Source organism: Littorina saxatilis, linkage group LG11 (assembly GCF_037325665.1).
Source record: "Littorina saxatilis isolate snail1 linkage group LG11, US_GU_Lsax_2.0, whole genome shotgun sequence".
Classification (NCBI taxonomy): Eukaryota; Metazoa; Mollusca; class Gastropoda; order Littorinimorpha; family Littorinidae; genus Littorina; species Littorina saxatilis.
Genome location: NC_090255.1, coordinates 38,786,826 through 38,805,101, shown reverse-complemented (window position 1 = coordinate 38,805,101; position 18,276 = coordinate 38,786,826). Strand labels below are relative to the sequence as shown.

Genomic DNA, 18,276 nt, shown 5'->3' with positions numbered 1-18,276 from the left:
CTGACACTGTTAGGGCTGTACCTTTAATTAAACTTCCCAAACTTGCTGACACTGTCAAGGCTGTACCTTTAATTAAACTTCCCAAACTTGCTGAAACTGTTGGGGCTGTACCTTTAATTAAACTTCCCAAACTTACTGAAACTGTTGCGGTCATTTTGGCAAATGTGCAGAAGAAGATAAATCCAGCAACATCCATAGTTTGGTGACAAAGAGTAAGGAATGACCAGCGTTTTACTGCTACACACTACACAAACACATGATCATGCGAGAATTTAAAAAGACCATTCTATTTCTAGCATTGATGAAACATGAACAGAAAAGGCAGATGCCCAAACCCACACCATCCTAAAAAGTTAATTTTCTCTTCGGCTTTGTGTGTGTGCATTCATGTGTGTTTGTGTGTATGTGTGTATATGTATGTGTGTGTGTGTTTGTGTGTGTGTGTGCATGTGTGTACATGCGTACGCGCAGGTGTGTGTGCATGTGTGTGTGTTGCGTGCGGGTATGTGTTGTTGTCATTGCCCCAGATAAGTAGCCTTCACTGGTTGGGCCTTGAGCGTTCAACATTCATAGACCCCCCTCCCACCTTTAAATATGCTGAGTAAGCATTTTCATTCAATGGCTTAAGACATTTCCCAAGTGTTGGGAATCGGATAGTCAACATCTCACACTAGTTCTTGTTGGTTCACCATGGACAACCCAACGTAACAGATAAGACAAGCACTGTAAAAAAAATTATTTAAAAAAAAAAAAATCTCACATCACCCCGAATGTAATAGACAAACACTGCATTCACATCAATATGAAGGATCTACACCGAGTATAGTCAATGCAATGACTGTATTAACAGCCGCTTTTCATGCAGTTTTTACAGTTCACTGCAAACCATGTCTTCATAACAAACAGTTCAACAATACAGCTAGGAGAGTGACGAGTAGAGAGAGAAACTCAAAGTGAAATAAAGGAACACTTTTCATTGAAATACAAACCTCCAACAGTTCATATATCTGCCAAGATGAAGAAAGAGAATTCTTTGTCATGAAACAGTTTTGACTTTCTTAGCCGACATGCTTTTTACATTTAGTCAAGTTTTGACTAAATGTTTTAACGTAGAGGGGGGAATCGAGACGAGGGTCGTGGTGTATGTGTGTGTGTCTGTGTGTGTGCGTGTATGTGTATGTGTATGTGTGTGTGTGTGTGTTTGTGTGTGTGTGTGTGTGTGTGTGTGTGTGTGTGTGTGTGTGTGTGTGTGTGTGTGTGTGTGTGTGTGTGTGTGTGTGTGTGTGTGTGTGTAGAGCGATTCAGAGAAAACTACTGGACCGATCTTCATGAAATTTGACATGAGAGATCCTGAGTATGGTATCTCCAGACATTTTTTTCCATTTTTTTTATAAATAGCTTTGATGACGTCATATCCGGCTTTTCGTGAAAGTTGAGGCGGCACTGTCACGCTCTCATTTTTCTCCTCTCAATTTGAATGCTGTTACCAGATCACGTTACTTGGAAGAAATTATCTTTTCTTGCCCTACATATTTTGCCATATTAGCTTTTTTCAAATCAATATCAAATTAACTTCTGAAATGAACATTTGATTTTAAATAATTTCAGCAATCTGGTACACTGGATCTGGGTTGAGAGATACGATTCAATTTCCAATGATTATACAGTGGAACCCCCTTTTTTGTTTGTATAAGCTAAAAAGACAAAAAAACTTGCCTTTTCATATTTTGTGTCCATAACCTATGTAAATTTATCTCCATTCTAAGACACCCCCCCCCCCCCCCCCTATTTTTAAGACCCGATTTTCATGGATTTTGGGAGTCTTAAAATGGGGGTTCCACTGTAACCGAAACTCAAATAACAATAAAACGATGACACACAAGGAAGCAAAGCGAACATAAAATATTTTCCCAGTGACATCAAATCTCTAGCGCTGACAACAACCAACATATATCCACCCAGCCAGATAAAGCAGGGATAGGAGCGAGTGGGAAGAGGAATAGTTTTCAACTTGACAAGAAAGCGACACAAATACGGACTAAGCAGGCCTACCGTTGTGGCATATTCGCTCTGAACAAGCTGCTCGCAAAGTGAAACAAAGGGCTGCTGTTTTACAACACTTATATTATCTCTTCCATAAGTCATTAGTCAAAGTTTGTCTCTGTCTTGTTCAAAAAAGTACCAATCGTTTTTTCAACATTCTGTTTGTTGTCTATTTCATGGGACAATCATTTTACAAGTCAGTCTCTTGTCGATTTGATAGGACAATCTTTTTAGCACATTCTGTTTATTGTCTAGTTCATGGAACAACTGTTTTACAACATTTATATCTCCTCCACAAATTAATAACTGATAAACGATCATGAAAAGGGTAAGGGGGAAGATGAGGGTAGGGGTTGGGCGGTGGCAGGATAGTTGGGTTTTCAAGAGTGTTGGGGTGGGGGGAAGATGAAATGAATTCCCATAGAAAGACAGAAAAGAACGACTAATTTCAAAACAAATTAAGCAGCAAAACATCATTCTGATCTTGTAAAATTGTACCTCTATCAAAAACTAATCCTCACTTCTACAACAATAAATAACAAGAGGCGAAGCCTTCAAGGCTCACGTAAGAAATCGACAAACAGTAACACAAATTCAATCACTCCGTCACACATACACACACACACACACACACACACAGTAAGCATAGGTGAAACTGTGCAAGGAAGCGAGACCCTGGATCTGCCAACTAGTCTCGGCCCGCTCACAATAAGAATGACCGAGACTTTCAGTAATTCCTTTGCGTGACGTCTAACCCTCTTACGTCATAATGTGACGTCTTCAAATAGTTTCTATCACACACGTCAAACACTTTTGACCGAGACGTAATCTTCTTATGCGAGCTTTATCCATAGACTCGGAAATGTTTAAGTTTCTATCACACACACACGCACGCACGCACGCACGCACAGACAGACAAAGTTTATCATCGCATAGGCTACACTTACGTGAGCCAAAAACTTGATCAATTAACTTCACAAAGTGATTTTTGTCACCATGTCTTCAATGTAAATCCAAGTCTTAAGAAATAACAAATGATACTGTTACAAATGATGCTGCATATTGACATATATATCACATAGAAAAGTTAAAAGCATTACAAGTAAACAGGATAAAATTTGAGCAAAAAGGTCCTGTAGTGATAAATGTAGTTAAATGGATGTATGAAGTCGTTTAGTAAAACATCAAAACTTTCCCATTATAACATCAACAGTGCCACCAGCTCCCACTAAGTGCGAGTACAAGTGCACTTGTTTTTAGTTCATATGTGCGAAACATTAGGCGACAGAGAACTGGGTCAGTGCAGTGCAGGTGTACTCACATTGTCGTTTCCCTTGAAGGGCACTGAGCCGCGACCACCGGCTATACTGAAGCCCAGCCCTCCCTGGTCCCTGCGCAGGTCTATCTTGATTGTCTGAAACACAAACATGGATTGATTCAATGCCTAATGCTCCAAATTTCATCTCCGGTCCACCAGAACACTTTAGGAAACACAAAAACACCCAGCATGCATCCCACGCAAAGGCATCTGGCTGCCTGAATACCGGGGTAAAAACAGTCATACACATAAAAATCCACTCATGCAAAAACCATGAGTGTATGTAGGAGTTGCAGCCCATTCAAAAGAAGGAAGAAGTACAAGCTAAATTCTAAGACACAATCTGAAAATCGACAGAAATGTTGTTTTTGTAATTGAGAGTAACTGATTTTTATTTAAATGTTCATCACGTACATTATTGTGTATTTTGTTTATGTATGGATTTTTTTTGCTTTTGTTTTTGGGTAAGGCATGGGTGTTACTGGGAAAAATAAAAAAACCTGAAAGGCAGGGGTCCAAAATGCTCAAGTTTGAAAGAAAGTTTCTGGACACCGACGAAACCAAATCATAATAAGCAAGATGGCGGCAAATCCAAGGGAGCGAACCGAGAAAGCACGCGAACCGGTGTCAAAAGTCGGATCGGAACCGCTGCTCGTTATTTCAACTTAGCAAAACGAAGCTTTTTTTTTTCTTTTTTTTTTGAAAACCCGGAAAACCGGAATTTCGGGCTTCAGATTTTTTCAAAAACCGGAAATCCGGTAAAAGCCGGAAGAGTAACACCTCTTGGTGCTTAGAACTATGTCAGGCTGTTATTATTATTATTATTATTATTATTATTATTATTATTATCATGGGTGGGACTGAAAAATGTAATGAATCCTGAACCGAACCCAAAAAAAGAAAAAAGAAAAAAGAAACAAGTCGCGTAAGGCGAAAATACAACATTTAGTCAAGTAGCTGTCGAACTCACAGAATGAAACTGAACGCAATGCAACGCAGCAAGACCGTATACTCGTAGCATCGTCCGTCCACCGCGCACGGCAAAGGCAGTGAAATTGACAAGAAGAGCGGGGTAGTACTTGCGCTGAGAAGGATAGCACGCTTTTCTGTACCTCTCTTCGTTTTAACTTTCTGAGCGTGTTTTTAATCCAAACATATCATATCTATATGTTTTTGGAATCAGGAACCGACAAGGAATACGATGAAGGTGTTTTTAAATTGATTTGGACAATTTAATTTTGATAATAATTTTTATATTTTTAATTTTCAGAGCTTGTTTTTAATCCAAATATAACATATTTATATATTTTTGGAATCAGAAAATGATAAAGAATAAGATGTACGTAAATTTGGATCGTTTTATAAAAAAGATAATTTGTTTACAATTTTCAGATTTTTAATGACCAAACTCACTCATTAGTTTTTAAGCCACCAAGCTGAAATGCAATACCAAACCCCGGCCTTCGTCGAAGATTACTTGACCAAAATTTCAACCAATTTGGTTGAAAAATGAGAGCGTGACAGTGCCGCCTCAACTTTCACGAAAAGCCGGATATGACGTCATCAAAGACATTTATCAAAAAAATGAAAAAAACGTATGGGGATTTCATATCCAGGAACTCTCATGTCAAATTTCATAAAGATCGGTCCAGTAGTTTAGTCTGAATCGCTCTACACACACACACAGACAGACAGACAGACACACACACACACACATACACCACGACCCTCGTCTCGATTCCCCCCTCTACGTTAAAATATTTAGTCAAAACTTGACTAAATATAAAAAGAAAAAAGAAAAAAAAAACAAGGCCATAACCGAATCCGGATTTCCAGCATATACCGGAAGAATCCCACTCAAGTATTATCAAATTCTTCACCTCTCCGTAAATCTCCATCTCTGGTTCGGGTGTGAAGGAGACAGTGGCGATGCTGGTGTGGGTGTGGTCGTCTTCCGGGACCGCTGCCACTGCCACTGCCGCCTCCTCCGCGGACACCTGGGTACACATGGAAAACACACTGTAAACATACAGTCCTTTTTGGCTCACGTAAGTGTAGCCTATGCGATGCTAAACTTTGTCTGTCTGTGCGTGTGTATGTGTGTGTGTGTGTATGTGTGTGATAAAAACTTTAACATTTGACTAAACACAATGGGGCGGGGATGTAGCTCAGTGGGTAGCGCGCTGGATTTGTATCCAGTTGGCCGCTGTCAGCGTGAGTTCGTCCCCACGTTCGGCGAGAGATTTATTTCTCAGAGTCAACTTTGTGTGCAGACTCTCCTCGGTGTCCGAACACCCCCGTGTGTACACGCGAGCACAAGACCAAGTGCGCACGAAAAAGATCCTGTAATCCATGTCAGAGTTCGGTGGGTTATAGAAACACAAAAATACCCAGCATGCTTCCTGCGAAAACGGTGTATGGCTGCCTAAATGGCGGGGTAAAAACGGTCATACACGTAAAATTCCACTCGTGCAAAAAACACGAGTGTACGTGGGAGTTTCAGCCCACGAACGCAGAAGCAGAAGAAGAAGAAGACTAAACACCGAAATACTAATTTTACCTGGTTATTATCCAAGCAACAGCTTCAAATTATTGAAGCAATGATCAACATTTCGTCGGCACGTATGTAGTTAAAGTGTGTATCCAAAGAAAACGGGTGGTGGGGGGTTTTGGGGGAGTAAAAACAGGTGACTGGTTTGTGTCGTGTGTGGTATGTAGACCAGGTCAGGGGTCAAGGTTAGGTCAGATCGCGTGAAGGATTGTGGTATAAATACAGTTATCACCGAGCTGCAGTTCGCCGATTCGGAGAAGATGATTTCACATTGTTCGGTTTCGTAGCTCCAGAAAAATAGATAAAGAAGATACCAAAGGAGATTTCCTACAGGTTAATCTGCACAGCGTGTTTCCAGTGTCTGCGCGAGGAAGCGCTGTGTCGATCTGGCCATCTGGCAGTCATGTCCCCGTAAGTAGGCTACAGACAAACAGATCTAGATCTAGTGTCTCGCACTCTTGCACCGTGTCACCTATGCTTACTGTGTGTGTGTGTATGTGTGACGGAGTGATTGAGTTTGTGTTACCGTTTGTTGATTTCTTACGTGAGCCTTGAAGGCTTCGCCTCTTGTCTAGTATATATTATTGTTTTCCTTCTTTTTTACATTTTCCTTGCTTCACGACCCCATTGTTATCGCTATTGTTGTGGGTTCGACCACACCACCGTCAGCAAGGGATACATTTCCCAGTGTCAACTTTTGTGCAGACTCTCCTCCGTGTCCGAAAAAACCCATGTGCACGATAAAGAATCCAGGATCACAGCGAAAGTCTGAAGCCTTCTAAAACACAAATACAGTGGAGTCCGGGTACAACGAATCTCAAGGGAGATACATTTTAGTTCGTTATATCAATAATTCGCTGTAGAGTTTTCAACCCTAAATGGTCTCAAGACAAGTTTTCCCACTCATCTTCAAATGATCGTCCCATCGATCTTTCCTTGGAGTACAATCTCTGCATGTTTTCAACAGCTTCATAATATAATCCATAGAGAGGCATAGTTCAAATGTTCACTTTACTGTAATTTTAGAAGTAAAATTTAAAAAGTCGTGTAAAAGCATGTACCGTATTTTCCGGGTCATAAGGCGCGACTTTTTTCCTCCTCAAAGAAAAAAATCAAAGAGACCGCCTGAGTACCAGTCAAACAACTTGTGATAATGCATGTTTCAGCTACTAGGTACTACCCTGGCCATGTTTCCTCTCAAGACATCAAAGAGACCGCCCCATAGGTTAAACTTGGTCACTGACCCCGGTGCAGGAAGTGTTTCCTCTCTCAGATATGACAGGGGAACCACCTCTCATAGCTAAAACTGGGTCATTGACCCCTGGGAAGAAGGTCAGTGTCAAGGCATCACAATGGACCTGCCTTTGATCTGCCGCACACACAGAGCACACATATTTCCACTCTGTATTCTTCCTTTGATGTGCGGCTTATTTTCATTCTTCCACCGTTTGTTACGGGTATACTTTTACTTGTGTTTGTGTATTTTTGTCTTTGGAGAGAATTATTGACATCAGTTCGTTGTAGCCTTGTGACTTTTAGAGACAAAACGGCTCTGGGGCGATGAAAACGTGTTTGCTATAAGAGGGGTTCGTTATGCAAATGAGTTCAAAAGGTTCGTTGTAGCCGGAAAGTAACAAGTAAGAAATAGAAGGCTGTCTGCCGGGAAATCAATGGCAGTTCGTTAAAAGCGGGATTTCGTTATACCCAGGTTCGTTATAGCTGGACTCCACTGTACATGAATGCTAAAAAAAGTACAAACAAGAAGGGCAAAGCCCATACGACTCACATGCTTGACCTTGATCTTTACATAGCAATGACATCATACACTAAGAACTGCTTTACACATTTTTCCTACCAAAATACATGTGACCTTGACCCAAGGTCAAGGTCATCCAAGGTCATGCAACACAAAGCTGTTAATTCAAGACATAGGAAGTACAATGGTGCTTATTGGCTCTTTCTACCATGAGATATGGTCACTTTTAGTGGTTCACTACCTTATTTTGGTCACATTTCATAAGGGTCAAAGTGACCTTGACCTTGATCATATGTGACCAAATGTGTCTCATGATGAAAGCATAACATGTGCCCCACATAATTTTTAAGTTTGAAACAGTTATCTTCCATAGTTCAGGGTCAAGGTCACTTCAAAATATGTATACAATCCAACTTTGAAGAGCTCCTGTGACCTTGACCTTGAAGCAAGGTAAACCAAACTGGTATCAAAAGATGGGGCTTACTTTGCCCTATATATCATATATAGGTGAGGTATTGAATCTCAAAAACTTCAGAGAAAATGGGAAAAATGTGAAAAATAGCTGTTTTTTAGACAACATTTATGGCCCCTGCGACCTTGACCTTGAAGCAAGGTCAAGATGCTATGTATGTTTTTTGGGGCCTTGTCATCATACACCATCTTGCCAAATTTGGTACTGATAGACTGAATAGTGTCCAAGAAATATCCAACGTTAAAGTTTTCCGGACGGCCGGCCGGCCGGCCGGCCGGCCGGACGGACGACTCGGGTGAGTACATAGACTCACTTTTGCTTCGCATGTGAGTCAATAAAACGGGTAGTGGGATTCTGTCACTGTAGCCCACATTTTCTTGACCCAATTCCCCAAAGACAATAAAATATACAGTATACTGTATTGCTGGGACATTTGGGTTGCTTCCTTCCAGTGGAAAGCTAGCAGAAAAATCCAGTCGCGCTACCCAGGTATGTGCGCGTTCAGGTGTTATCAGCCACTTCCATGTGCCACAGTGGTGACACGGGGGTGGGACATAGATACCGTTTCTCTGGTTCTGTGCATAAAGTTGACCCGTGTCTGTCCCAGGCCGGTTCTGAACCCGTCACCCTAGGATCACAAGTCCAGTGCTCTGCCAACTGACATACCCCCCCCCCCCCCCTGTCATCCACACACACACTTACATCTAGAGGTGGATGAGAGTTGAGCAGAGGTTTCTCCCTAGCGACGACCATGGTGATGTCGTTCCCGCTGTTCTTCAGCACGTCCACAGCAAAGTAATGATCTGCCTCCACCAGGCTGTTCTCGTTCACCTGCACACCATTCTGTCTTACTTCACTCGTTATCGTATGTACAGGTAGGTAACACACACACACACACACACACAAGCACGCACGCAAGCACACACACACACACACACACAAGTACGCACGCAAGCACACACACACACACACACACAAGTACGCACGCAAGCACACAAACGCAAGCACGCACACACACACACACACACACAGCAAAGTGTCGTAGGTATATCTCCTCTTCTATTAAAGGTAAATTTATGCTACAGGTTTGTATACACCACTTGAACGCGCACACCAATATTCAGCTCCATCGACCCATAAACACTAGAGATCTATGTGCGGACAAAGACACAGACATACACATAAACAGAAAAAAACAGGCAGAGTGAAACCTATTCACTCCCCGAATCTAAAAAAGCGGTGTAAAAACCAAAGTACACATGACATATATCTCACCTTCAAAAGCTTGTCTCCTACTTTGATGCCGGCTTTTGCTGCTGGTCCGTCCTCCGTGACACGGGAGATGAAGACGGCCTGTACACAACAGAATGAATCCTGAGTCTGACTACCTCATTTCTGCTTCTACACTGCTCCATTATTATACTGCTTTCAATTCCAACAAAGAGCATTCTATGAAGAACTTCTCACATCCAATGAAAAGCAGCTTACACAACCTGAATGGAGTTCTCTTTTTACATTCAATCATTTCTTTGTACCATCTTTCTCAGGGAAATAGCTCTGTCGGTAGCCGTGCTAGCTTCCAAACCAGTTGTCGCTATCAGCGTGGGTTCGATCCCTGCGTTCGGCGAGGGATTTATTTCCTAGTGTCAACTTGGTGCAGATTCTCCTCCGTGTCCAGACACCCCTGCGTGCACGCATGCGCACGATAAAGACCCAAATTCACAGCGAAAGTCTCAGGGCTTGGAAACATGATCAAAGCATGCAGGAAAAAAGAAAAGGGTAGCCCCGTACTGTATGGCAGCTCACTTTCCCCAGAGCGAAAGTAACCCGAATGTTCATGAGGGTAACCTCACAGGATTATAGAAAATCTTTTTTTATTTTTTATTCTATTCTTATTGTGTTTTTTTTGTGGATTATAGAAAATCTTATCCTTATCTTTATCCAAACATGCCATGTGGCGGGGATATAGCTCAGTTGGTAGCGCGCTGGATTTGTATTCAGTTGGCCGCTGTCAGCGTGAGTTCGATCCCAGGTTCGGCGGAAATTTATTTCACAGAGTCAACTTTGTGTGCAGACTCTATTCGGTGTCCGAACCTCCCCCCGTGTACACTACATTGGGTGTGCACGTTAAAGATCCCACGATTGACAAAAGGGTCTTTCCTGGCAAAATTGCTTAGGCACAGTTAATAATTGTCTACCTATACCCGTGTGACTTGGAATAATAGGCCGTGAAAGGTAAATATGCGCCAAAATGGCTGCAATCTACTGGCCGTATAAAATTTCATCTCACACGGCATCACTGCAGAGCGCCTAGAACTGTACCCACGGAATATGCGCGATATAAGACTCATTGATTGATTGATTGATTGATGTGTTACAGGGGTATACCAACCTCATCGTCTCCCTTGTACGGCGTGGAGCCCAGTCCCCCAGCGATACTGATGCCCAGACCCTGGCCTGGTTCGCGGACAATGTGTACGGTGGACTCATCTTCCGACACGCCTCCCACAGTCAGCGGCTGACTCTGTGTGACCGCTATCGTGTCGTTCTCGGGCGGCTGGAAACACACATACAGAAAGGAATCAAAATGGATGCAGACCTGCCAAGCCACGTGAAGCCTCAAGTGTAGCAATTTCGAATTTCTAGGAATTTTCAGCGCAGCAAAGTGGGTTTAGGTGTAGCATTTTCTCAAATTTATTCCCACATCCGCATTTATGCCATATCTTGCACAATAGATATTTTGGATTTTGTGACTGCTACAGGGAGTAGAAAGCACAAATAAGTACCAGGACTCATATAGCATACTACTCCCCAAAGTACACCCCTCCACCCTTCCCAAAACAAGGGAAAGCAACTCTAGAGGGAGTAGAAAGCACAAATAAGTACCAGGACTCATATAGCATACTACTCCCCAAAGTACACCCCTCCACTCTTCCCAAAACAAGGGAAAGCAACTCTAGAGGGAGTAGAAAGCACAAATAAGTACCAGGACTCATATAGCATACTACTCCCCAAAGCACACCCCTCCACCCTTCCCAAAACAAGGGAAAGCAACTCTAGAGGGAGTAGAAAGCACAAATAAGTACCAGGACTCATATAGCATACTACTCCCCAAAGCACACCCCTCCACCCTTCCCAAAACAAGGGAAAGCAACTCTAGAGGGAGTAGAAAGCACAAATAAGTACCAGGACTCATATAGCATACTACTCCCCAAAGCACACCCCTCCACCCTTCCCAAAACAAGGGAAAGCAACTCTAGAGGGAGTAGAAAGCACAAATAAGTACCAGGACTCATATAGCATACTGCTCCCCAAAGTACACCCCTCCACCCTTCCCAAAACAAGGGAAAGCAACTCTAGAGGGAGTAGAAAGCACAAATAAGTACCAGGACTCATATAGCATACTGCTCCCCAAAGTACACCCCTCCACCCTTCCCAAAACAAGGGAAAGCAACTCTAGAGGGAGTAGAAAGCACAAATAAGTACCAGGACTCATATAGCATACTACTCCCCAAAGTACACCCCTCCACCCTTCCCAAAACAAGGGAAAGCAACTCTAGAGGGAGTAGAAAGCACAAATAAGTACCAGGACTCATATAGCATACTACTCCCCAAAGTACACCCCTCCACCCTTCCCAAAACAAGGGAAAGCAACTCTAGAGGGAGTAGAAAGCACAAATAAGCACCAGGACTCATATAGCATACTACTCCCCAAAGTACACCCCTCCACTCTTCCCAAAACAAGGGAAAGCTACTCTTCCACACCCCTAGAAACCTGATGGAGTTATCACCAGAATGTGTCTATCTACACCAGATTGAGGTCTACCTTCCACACCCCTAGAAACCTGATGGAGTTATCACCAGAATGTGTCTATCTACACGAGATTGAGGTCTACCTTAATTAAGAACAACCAACCAATGAACCATCTTTTTATGTGATGTAATTTCTGTGTATACGAGCCAAAAGAACAATTTCTGTTTTGTCTGTGACAGGGGAGGCTACCGCTCCTTTCACAGCAGATTTTGCACCTGAGTTGTTGGCCTTTAAAAGTCAACACCCGTGGATTGTAGAATTCTGTTTGTGATGGGGTCTGGTGGTTTCCGATTGTCTGTATGTTCATGGAAACCTTCGGGTTTGCATAACAGTTTTTATAGGGCTAAGAAATTAGCCCTAACATTTTCAATCCTGTTTGATTGCACTTTGCTTCCCGAGGTGATCGTAGTGTTTCGGGACACGGTTACATGTCAATAATAAACATTCCAATAACCTACCAGTCTTGTTTTTTGATTCTGAATTTTGGAATGTCGGCAGTGCATCTGTTTTTGGATTTTAACACTCAGTTAATAAAGTTGCATTGAATTGAATGTTATCAAACAAATCCACAAACCTTGACGGTGGGCGAGACGGCAGCGGCCTCTTTGTGTGCGGCGGCCTGGGCGAGGATCTCGCGTACTCTCTGTTCAGCGTCCTCCTCCTTATTGACGCGCTTGTTCTTGAGGTAGTGCGGCGTGTCGCGGCGACGCAGGCGGTGGTCCTTGTCCGGCTCCTCCTCCAGCTCCGGCACGAACCCAACCTTGCGTTCCCTGCCCTGCAACACATTCACATTCATTAGCATTATATAAGGATACTGTCACTCTGAATCATGTGCACAAAGTTCAACCTGCAACACATTAACATACTAAGTGTCTTCTTCAGCATTCGACAGTTGTGTCACTTTCAGTCTTTTGCCTGTCCTTTATTGAGCCTGAAGTCGATTTCGCGAAGAACTTTGACCAAAAACTCAGTTTGTTTGTTTGCTTGTTTGCTTAACGCCCAGCCGACCACGAAGGGCCATATCAGGGCGGTGCTGCTTTGACATTTAACGTGCGCCACACACAAGACAGAAGTCGCAGCACAGGCTTCATGTCTCACCCAGTCACATTATTCTGACACCGGACCAACCAGTCCTAGCACTAACCCCATAATGCCAGACGCCAGGCGGAGCAGCCACTAGATTGCCAATTTTAAAGTCTTTGGTATGACCCGGCTGGGGTTCGAACCCACGACCTCCCGATCACGGGACGGACGCCTTACCACTAGGCCAACCGTGCCGGTCCAAAAACTCAGTGCTAAAGTAGGCCTGATCTAGGAACGCTGAAGAAGAAGAAAGAAGAAGTGCTAACGCTTCGTGCGGCCAGCTTCGTGAAGATTACTTTGCGTCGACTTTGCCCTGTTAAGGACATGTTTTTAGGCCTGCTGATGTTATGAACTGGCAAGTTCTGCGCAGGTCTTCCACAGTTTTGCATCTGGAGTTGTGCTATCTGGCCAGGTCTGGTCGCGCAGGGGGGCAAGGATACTACAGTTGAACCCCCGTTTTAACCCATTTGACCCCAGGCCAGCGGCAGCCATTTTACTATGAAATCCCATGTACAGGGAAGTAATTCCGTCACATGTCACTTGTACAAACATTTAAAAAATGAAATAAAATGCTGTTTGAAAAGTTTGACTCACCTGTGTATTTTTCCTTGATGCAAAAAACATCATTCCTTCAAATACAAATTTTTTTTTGCAGCTAAACAGCACAGGAATGTATAAAAAAAAATCAGAAGTACAAAATTTCACTTTCACGCAAGCACCAACATCAGTGTCTGGTCTCTTATACTCTTTCAAAACAGTGTCAGACTGTTGAAAACACACAGACTTGCAGCAAGGGTCCAACCTCCACAAAAGAAAAAGCTGCAGAAGGCTGCTACTGCAGCAGTTCCAAATGAAACTGAGCAAAACAGTGTCCCTTACACAGGTCTAAGTCCGTAAATCCCTGAAAAACATCGTTGTCATCGTCCGAGTCCCCCATGAAGTCGTACCAAAACTCTGCGTTTGATCGTGTATCCATTTCGAAGTTTCAAAAAATCGCTACTCCTCTCACAGTGAACCAATTTTCAAGAAGAAAACATGTGCATAACCGGAAGGAAGTCGCGAAAACAACGAAGTCTCGTCCGCGAGAGTCTCGTTTATAACAACAACAATGGCTGCGCCCTACTGAGACACGTGTTTAGCGGCTGGTAGCGGGCGCTCCGCGGTCAGCCACTGCAGAAAAACAGCGGGCGCTAGCGGGCGCTCCGGGGCCAAATGGGTTAAGACTTCCTTCCTTTTAAGACCTGGCTTTTTTTTATTTTCAATCAATCAATCAATATGAGGCTTATATCGCGCGTATTCTGTGGGTACAGTTCTAAGCGCAGGGATTTATATTTTTTTAATTTTTAATTTTTTTTTATTTTATGCAATTTATATCGCGCACATATTCAAGGCGCAGGGATTTATTTATGCCGTGTGAGATGGAATTTTTTTACACAATACATCACGCATTCACATCCGCCAGCAGATCGCAGCCATTTCGGCGCATATCCTACTTTTCACGGCCTATTACTCCAAGTCACACGGGTATTTTGGTGGACATTTTTATCTATGCCTATACAATTTTGCCAGGAAAGACCCTTCTGTCAATCGTGGGATCTTTAACGTGCACACCCCCATGGAGTGTACACGAAGGGACCTCGGTTTTTCGTCTCATCCGAAAGACTAGCACTTGAACCCACCACCTAGGTTAGGAAAGGGGGGAGAAAATTGCTAACGCCCTGACCCAGGGTCGAACTCGCAACCTCTCGCTTCGAGCGCAAGTGCGTTACCACTCGGCCACCCAGTACTCATAACGTTTGCAAATTTACCCCTGTTTTAAGACACCCTCCTTCGTAAGACCTGATTTTCTCAGGTTTCTTTAGGTTATGAAAGGGGGGTAGGGACTGTACTATGTTTCGCTTCAACACTGGATTGACCTTCTTTGAGCCATATGACGTCAGAGGGTGACAACTCATTTTTAGGAGACTGGCCGGGACTACTAAAGAGTGTGAGTTTGAATGCATTCAATCATAAAAAATAAAAGGAATTCTGACCGAAATGGATCGAAACATCAATGCTATTTGTATTTTCGACCAAAATATGACATTTTGTCCAGATCTCGACACCAAATACCAAAGAAGCCGCAAGAAAAATCAACACTTGTGAAGACAAACAAACGTACCAGACTATCGTCATCATCATCTTCATCGGAGCCCCTCTCTCTGTCTGAGTCGCTGGAGTCTCCGCCACGTGCGGTCACCGTGGCAACGCCCTCAAGGTCAACGTCGTCGTCATCCTGGCTGGCGATGGTGACAGTGGGTGCGGTGATGGTCACCGACTTGCCCATCAACAAGGGCTGCGACTCTCGCGGAAGATTGTCGTCTTCCTCTTCGGAGGACTCGGACTGGACGGTGGAAGGGGTGTTACCCTGCAGGTCTGGTGCTGTGAGGAAAAAGATCAATTGATATAACTTTCTGTTCAACATAAATTCAATTGAACTGATATTTTTGGAGGGTGACAGAATAAGCAATGCAAACATGCTTTTTTTTCTTCATCAGACCCTTGCCCATTGAGGGGTAACTCAATAACAAGCAATAGAAGTTAAAAAAAAGTTGACATCATCCAACCACTTCTCTCCCCTTTCATTCATTTCCGTTCCTAGAGTTCCTTCCCTTTTTTGCGTGTTTCCCCTCCATTTTCTTTCAAACCTTGTTCGTTCCGTGTTGCGTCTGCTTTTAGTTGTCTTTTGTGTTCTTGTTTTTCCTAATGAAGCTTCCATAAGCAAAAATTCGTACCGTCTTGTCTCGTTCTTCTACAGTATTCCTTTGTTTTTTAACTTTGTTCATCCTACCACAGTCACTTCGTTGTTTAGATTTTAATAGAAGTTAATTAACTACAGTACGAGTTAAATAATCAACATATCCAGCAATCAATAAGACAATAAATCAAGCTGTTGGTGTTATTCACATTACACAGTGGAACCACCCTTTTAAGACTCCCTCTCATTTTAGATCTTGATTGATCAGATTTTCTGTTCATTACCTCTGTATTACCACCCTTTTAAGACTCCCTCTCATTTTAGATCTTGATTGATCAGATTTTCTGTTCATTACCTCTGTATTACCATCCTTTTAAGACTCCCTCTCATTATAGATCTTGATTGATCAGATTTTCTGTTCATTACCTCTGTATTACCACCCTTTTAAGACTCCCTCTCATTTTAGATCTTGATTGATCAGATTTTCTGTTCATTACCTCTGTATATTTACCACCCTTTTAAGACTCCCTCTCATTTTAGATCTTGATTGATCAGATTTTCTGTTCATTACCTCCATTTTAAGACTCCTTCCTATTTAAGACATGTTTTTCGTAGATTTTTGGAGTGTCTTCCAATGTACAAAACTGTACCCGCAAAAGACAACCTTAAAAGTGACTTTACATTTACAACAAAAACTTGACCCAGATACCGTGGAACCGCCCTTTTAATTCCCCCCCCTTCCCAACCTCCCATTTAAACTCCCCCTTTGAAACCATACTCTTTTTTCAGAATTTCTGTTGTAAAACTCTGTAAATTTACCCCAATTTTAAAACTCCCTTTTTTAGGACCTGAGTTTCTCAAATTTGTGAAGGTCTTCTTCCTTTCTTCCTTTCTTTATTTATTTGGTGTTTAACGTCGTTTTCAACCGTGAAGGTTATATCGCGACGGGGAAAGGGGGGGAGATGGGATAGAGCCACTTGTTAATTGTTTCTTGTTCACAAAAGCACTAATCAAAAAATTGCTCCAGGGGCTTGCAACGTAGTACAATATATGACCTTACTGGGAGAATGCAAGTTTCCAGTACAAAGGACTTAACATTTCTTACATACTGCTTGACTAGAATCTTTACAAACATTGACTATATTCTATACAAGAAACACTTAACAAGGGTAAAAGGAGAAACAGAATCCGTTAGTCGCCTCTTACGACATGCTGGGGAGCATCGGGTAAATTCTTCCCCCTAACCCGCGGGGGGACCAGGGAGGGGTAAATTCTTCCCCCTAACCCGCGGGGGGACCAGGGAGGGGTAAATTCTTCCCCCTAACCCGCGGGGGGACCAGGGAGGGGTAAATTCTTCCCCCTAACCCGCGGGGGGACCAGGGAGGGGTAAATTCTTCCCCCTAACCCGCGGGGGGACCAGGGAGGGGTAAATTCTTCCCCCTAACCCGCGGGGGGTTGTGAAGGTCTTGAAGGGGGGGGGGGGGGGGGGGGTTCCACTGTACCTTGAACTACAAAAAGAAGCAAGTTTGCGTCTACTGACCTTTGATGATTTCAGGAGGGGGTGGGTGTGGAGGGGGTTGCTGTAGTTGTGGCGAGGGCTGGGTGGGGGTGGGCTGCCGCTCCCTGTTGCTGGGCTGTCGCTCGTCTTTGTGCATGTGCTGCGGTAAGATCATCGGCTCCTCCCTGTCCCACGATGCATCGGGGTCACGCCCTGGCATGAACATCTTGTCCTGCAAAGGAAGTTAAGTTAAGTTAAGTTAAGTTAAGTTAAGTTAAGTTAAGTTAAGTTAAGTTAAGTTAAGTTAAGTTAAGTTAAGTTAAGTTAAGTTAAGACCGGACAAGACAAGACTAGAATAGGCATACAAGACTAGACCAGACCAGATAAGATAAAGTAAGGTAAGGATATGATAAGATACATTAAGATAAGACACATGAAGATAAGATAAGATAAAATATGACAAGATATAAGATAAAATAAGATAATAGGTTAAGATAAGACCAAATAAGATCAGAGCAGATAGGGTAAGATAAGATAATTACTTATTAACTATGGTAATGGCATAAGCAACACGAGGTGGTTTTTTTTTGTGTGCATCCAGCCCCCGCCCATGAGAGGACCTGTTCTAATGATATAGTGCAAGAACAGAATAAAGGTATTGGGGCAGAATTGGCACAAAATAGTATATTTGCAGGCATGAGACTATGAAACTGTAAAACTGCCTGAAAGTAAAACATGCCCCCCCCCTCCCCCCAGTTTGTTTGAAAAAAATAAGCAAAATAAAACAAACTGGGGATCTTGGATTGCTCCCTGGAGCTTTGTAAATGGCAGAACTCCGCCAGTTGGCCGACAAATTCCAAGCCTAATTTGACAGGTTTTCATCTCAAAGGATCACCTAACTCTTCATCCGTGTCTTCATTAAGGAATGATGGTCAGTATAGAACGCCCTGTCTTTACCATGTCCATTTTGTCTACCTGGGCCAAAGTGCACAAGAAAGTTACCA

The 18,276-nt window shown here is 43.0% G+C and overlaps 1 protein-coding gene across 14 annotated transcripts in view; it reads right to left on the bottom strand.

The window, feature by feature from the left end:
• LOC138980426 (protein scribble homolog) overlaps nt 1–18,276 on the bottom strand; it is a 142,762-nt gene that overhangs the window by 93,584 nt on the left and 30,902 nt on the right. For 13 of the 14 annotated variants that reach the window (XM_070353294.1, XM_070353303.1, XM_070353307.1 and 10 more), the window contains exons 15-23: nt 17,315–17,504; nt 15,199–15,458; nt 12,529–12,729; nt 10,533–10,697; nt 9,416–9,493; nt 8,843–8,971; nt 5,242–5,358; nt 3,365–3,457; nt 990–1,007 (exon numbers count right to left, since the gene is read on the bottom strand). In XM_070353294.1, the coding sequence (XP_070209395.1) occupies nt 990–1,007; nt 3,365–3,457; nt 5,242–5,358; nt 8,843–8,971; nt 9,416–9,493; nt 10,533–10,697; nt 12,529–12,729; nt 15,199–15,458; nt 17,315–17,504 (1,251 nt within the window). The remainder of the gene's footprint in view (nt 1–989; nt 1,008–3,364; nt 3,458–5,241; nt 5,359–8,842; nt 8,972–9,415; nt 9,494–10,532; nt 10,698–12,528; nt 12,730–15,198; nt 15,459–17,314; nt 17,505–18,276) is intronic. The other variant, XM_070353296.1, reaches the window with a different exon arrangement.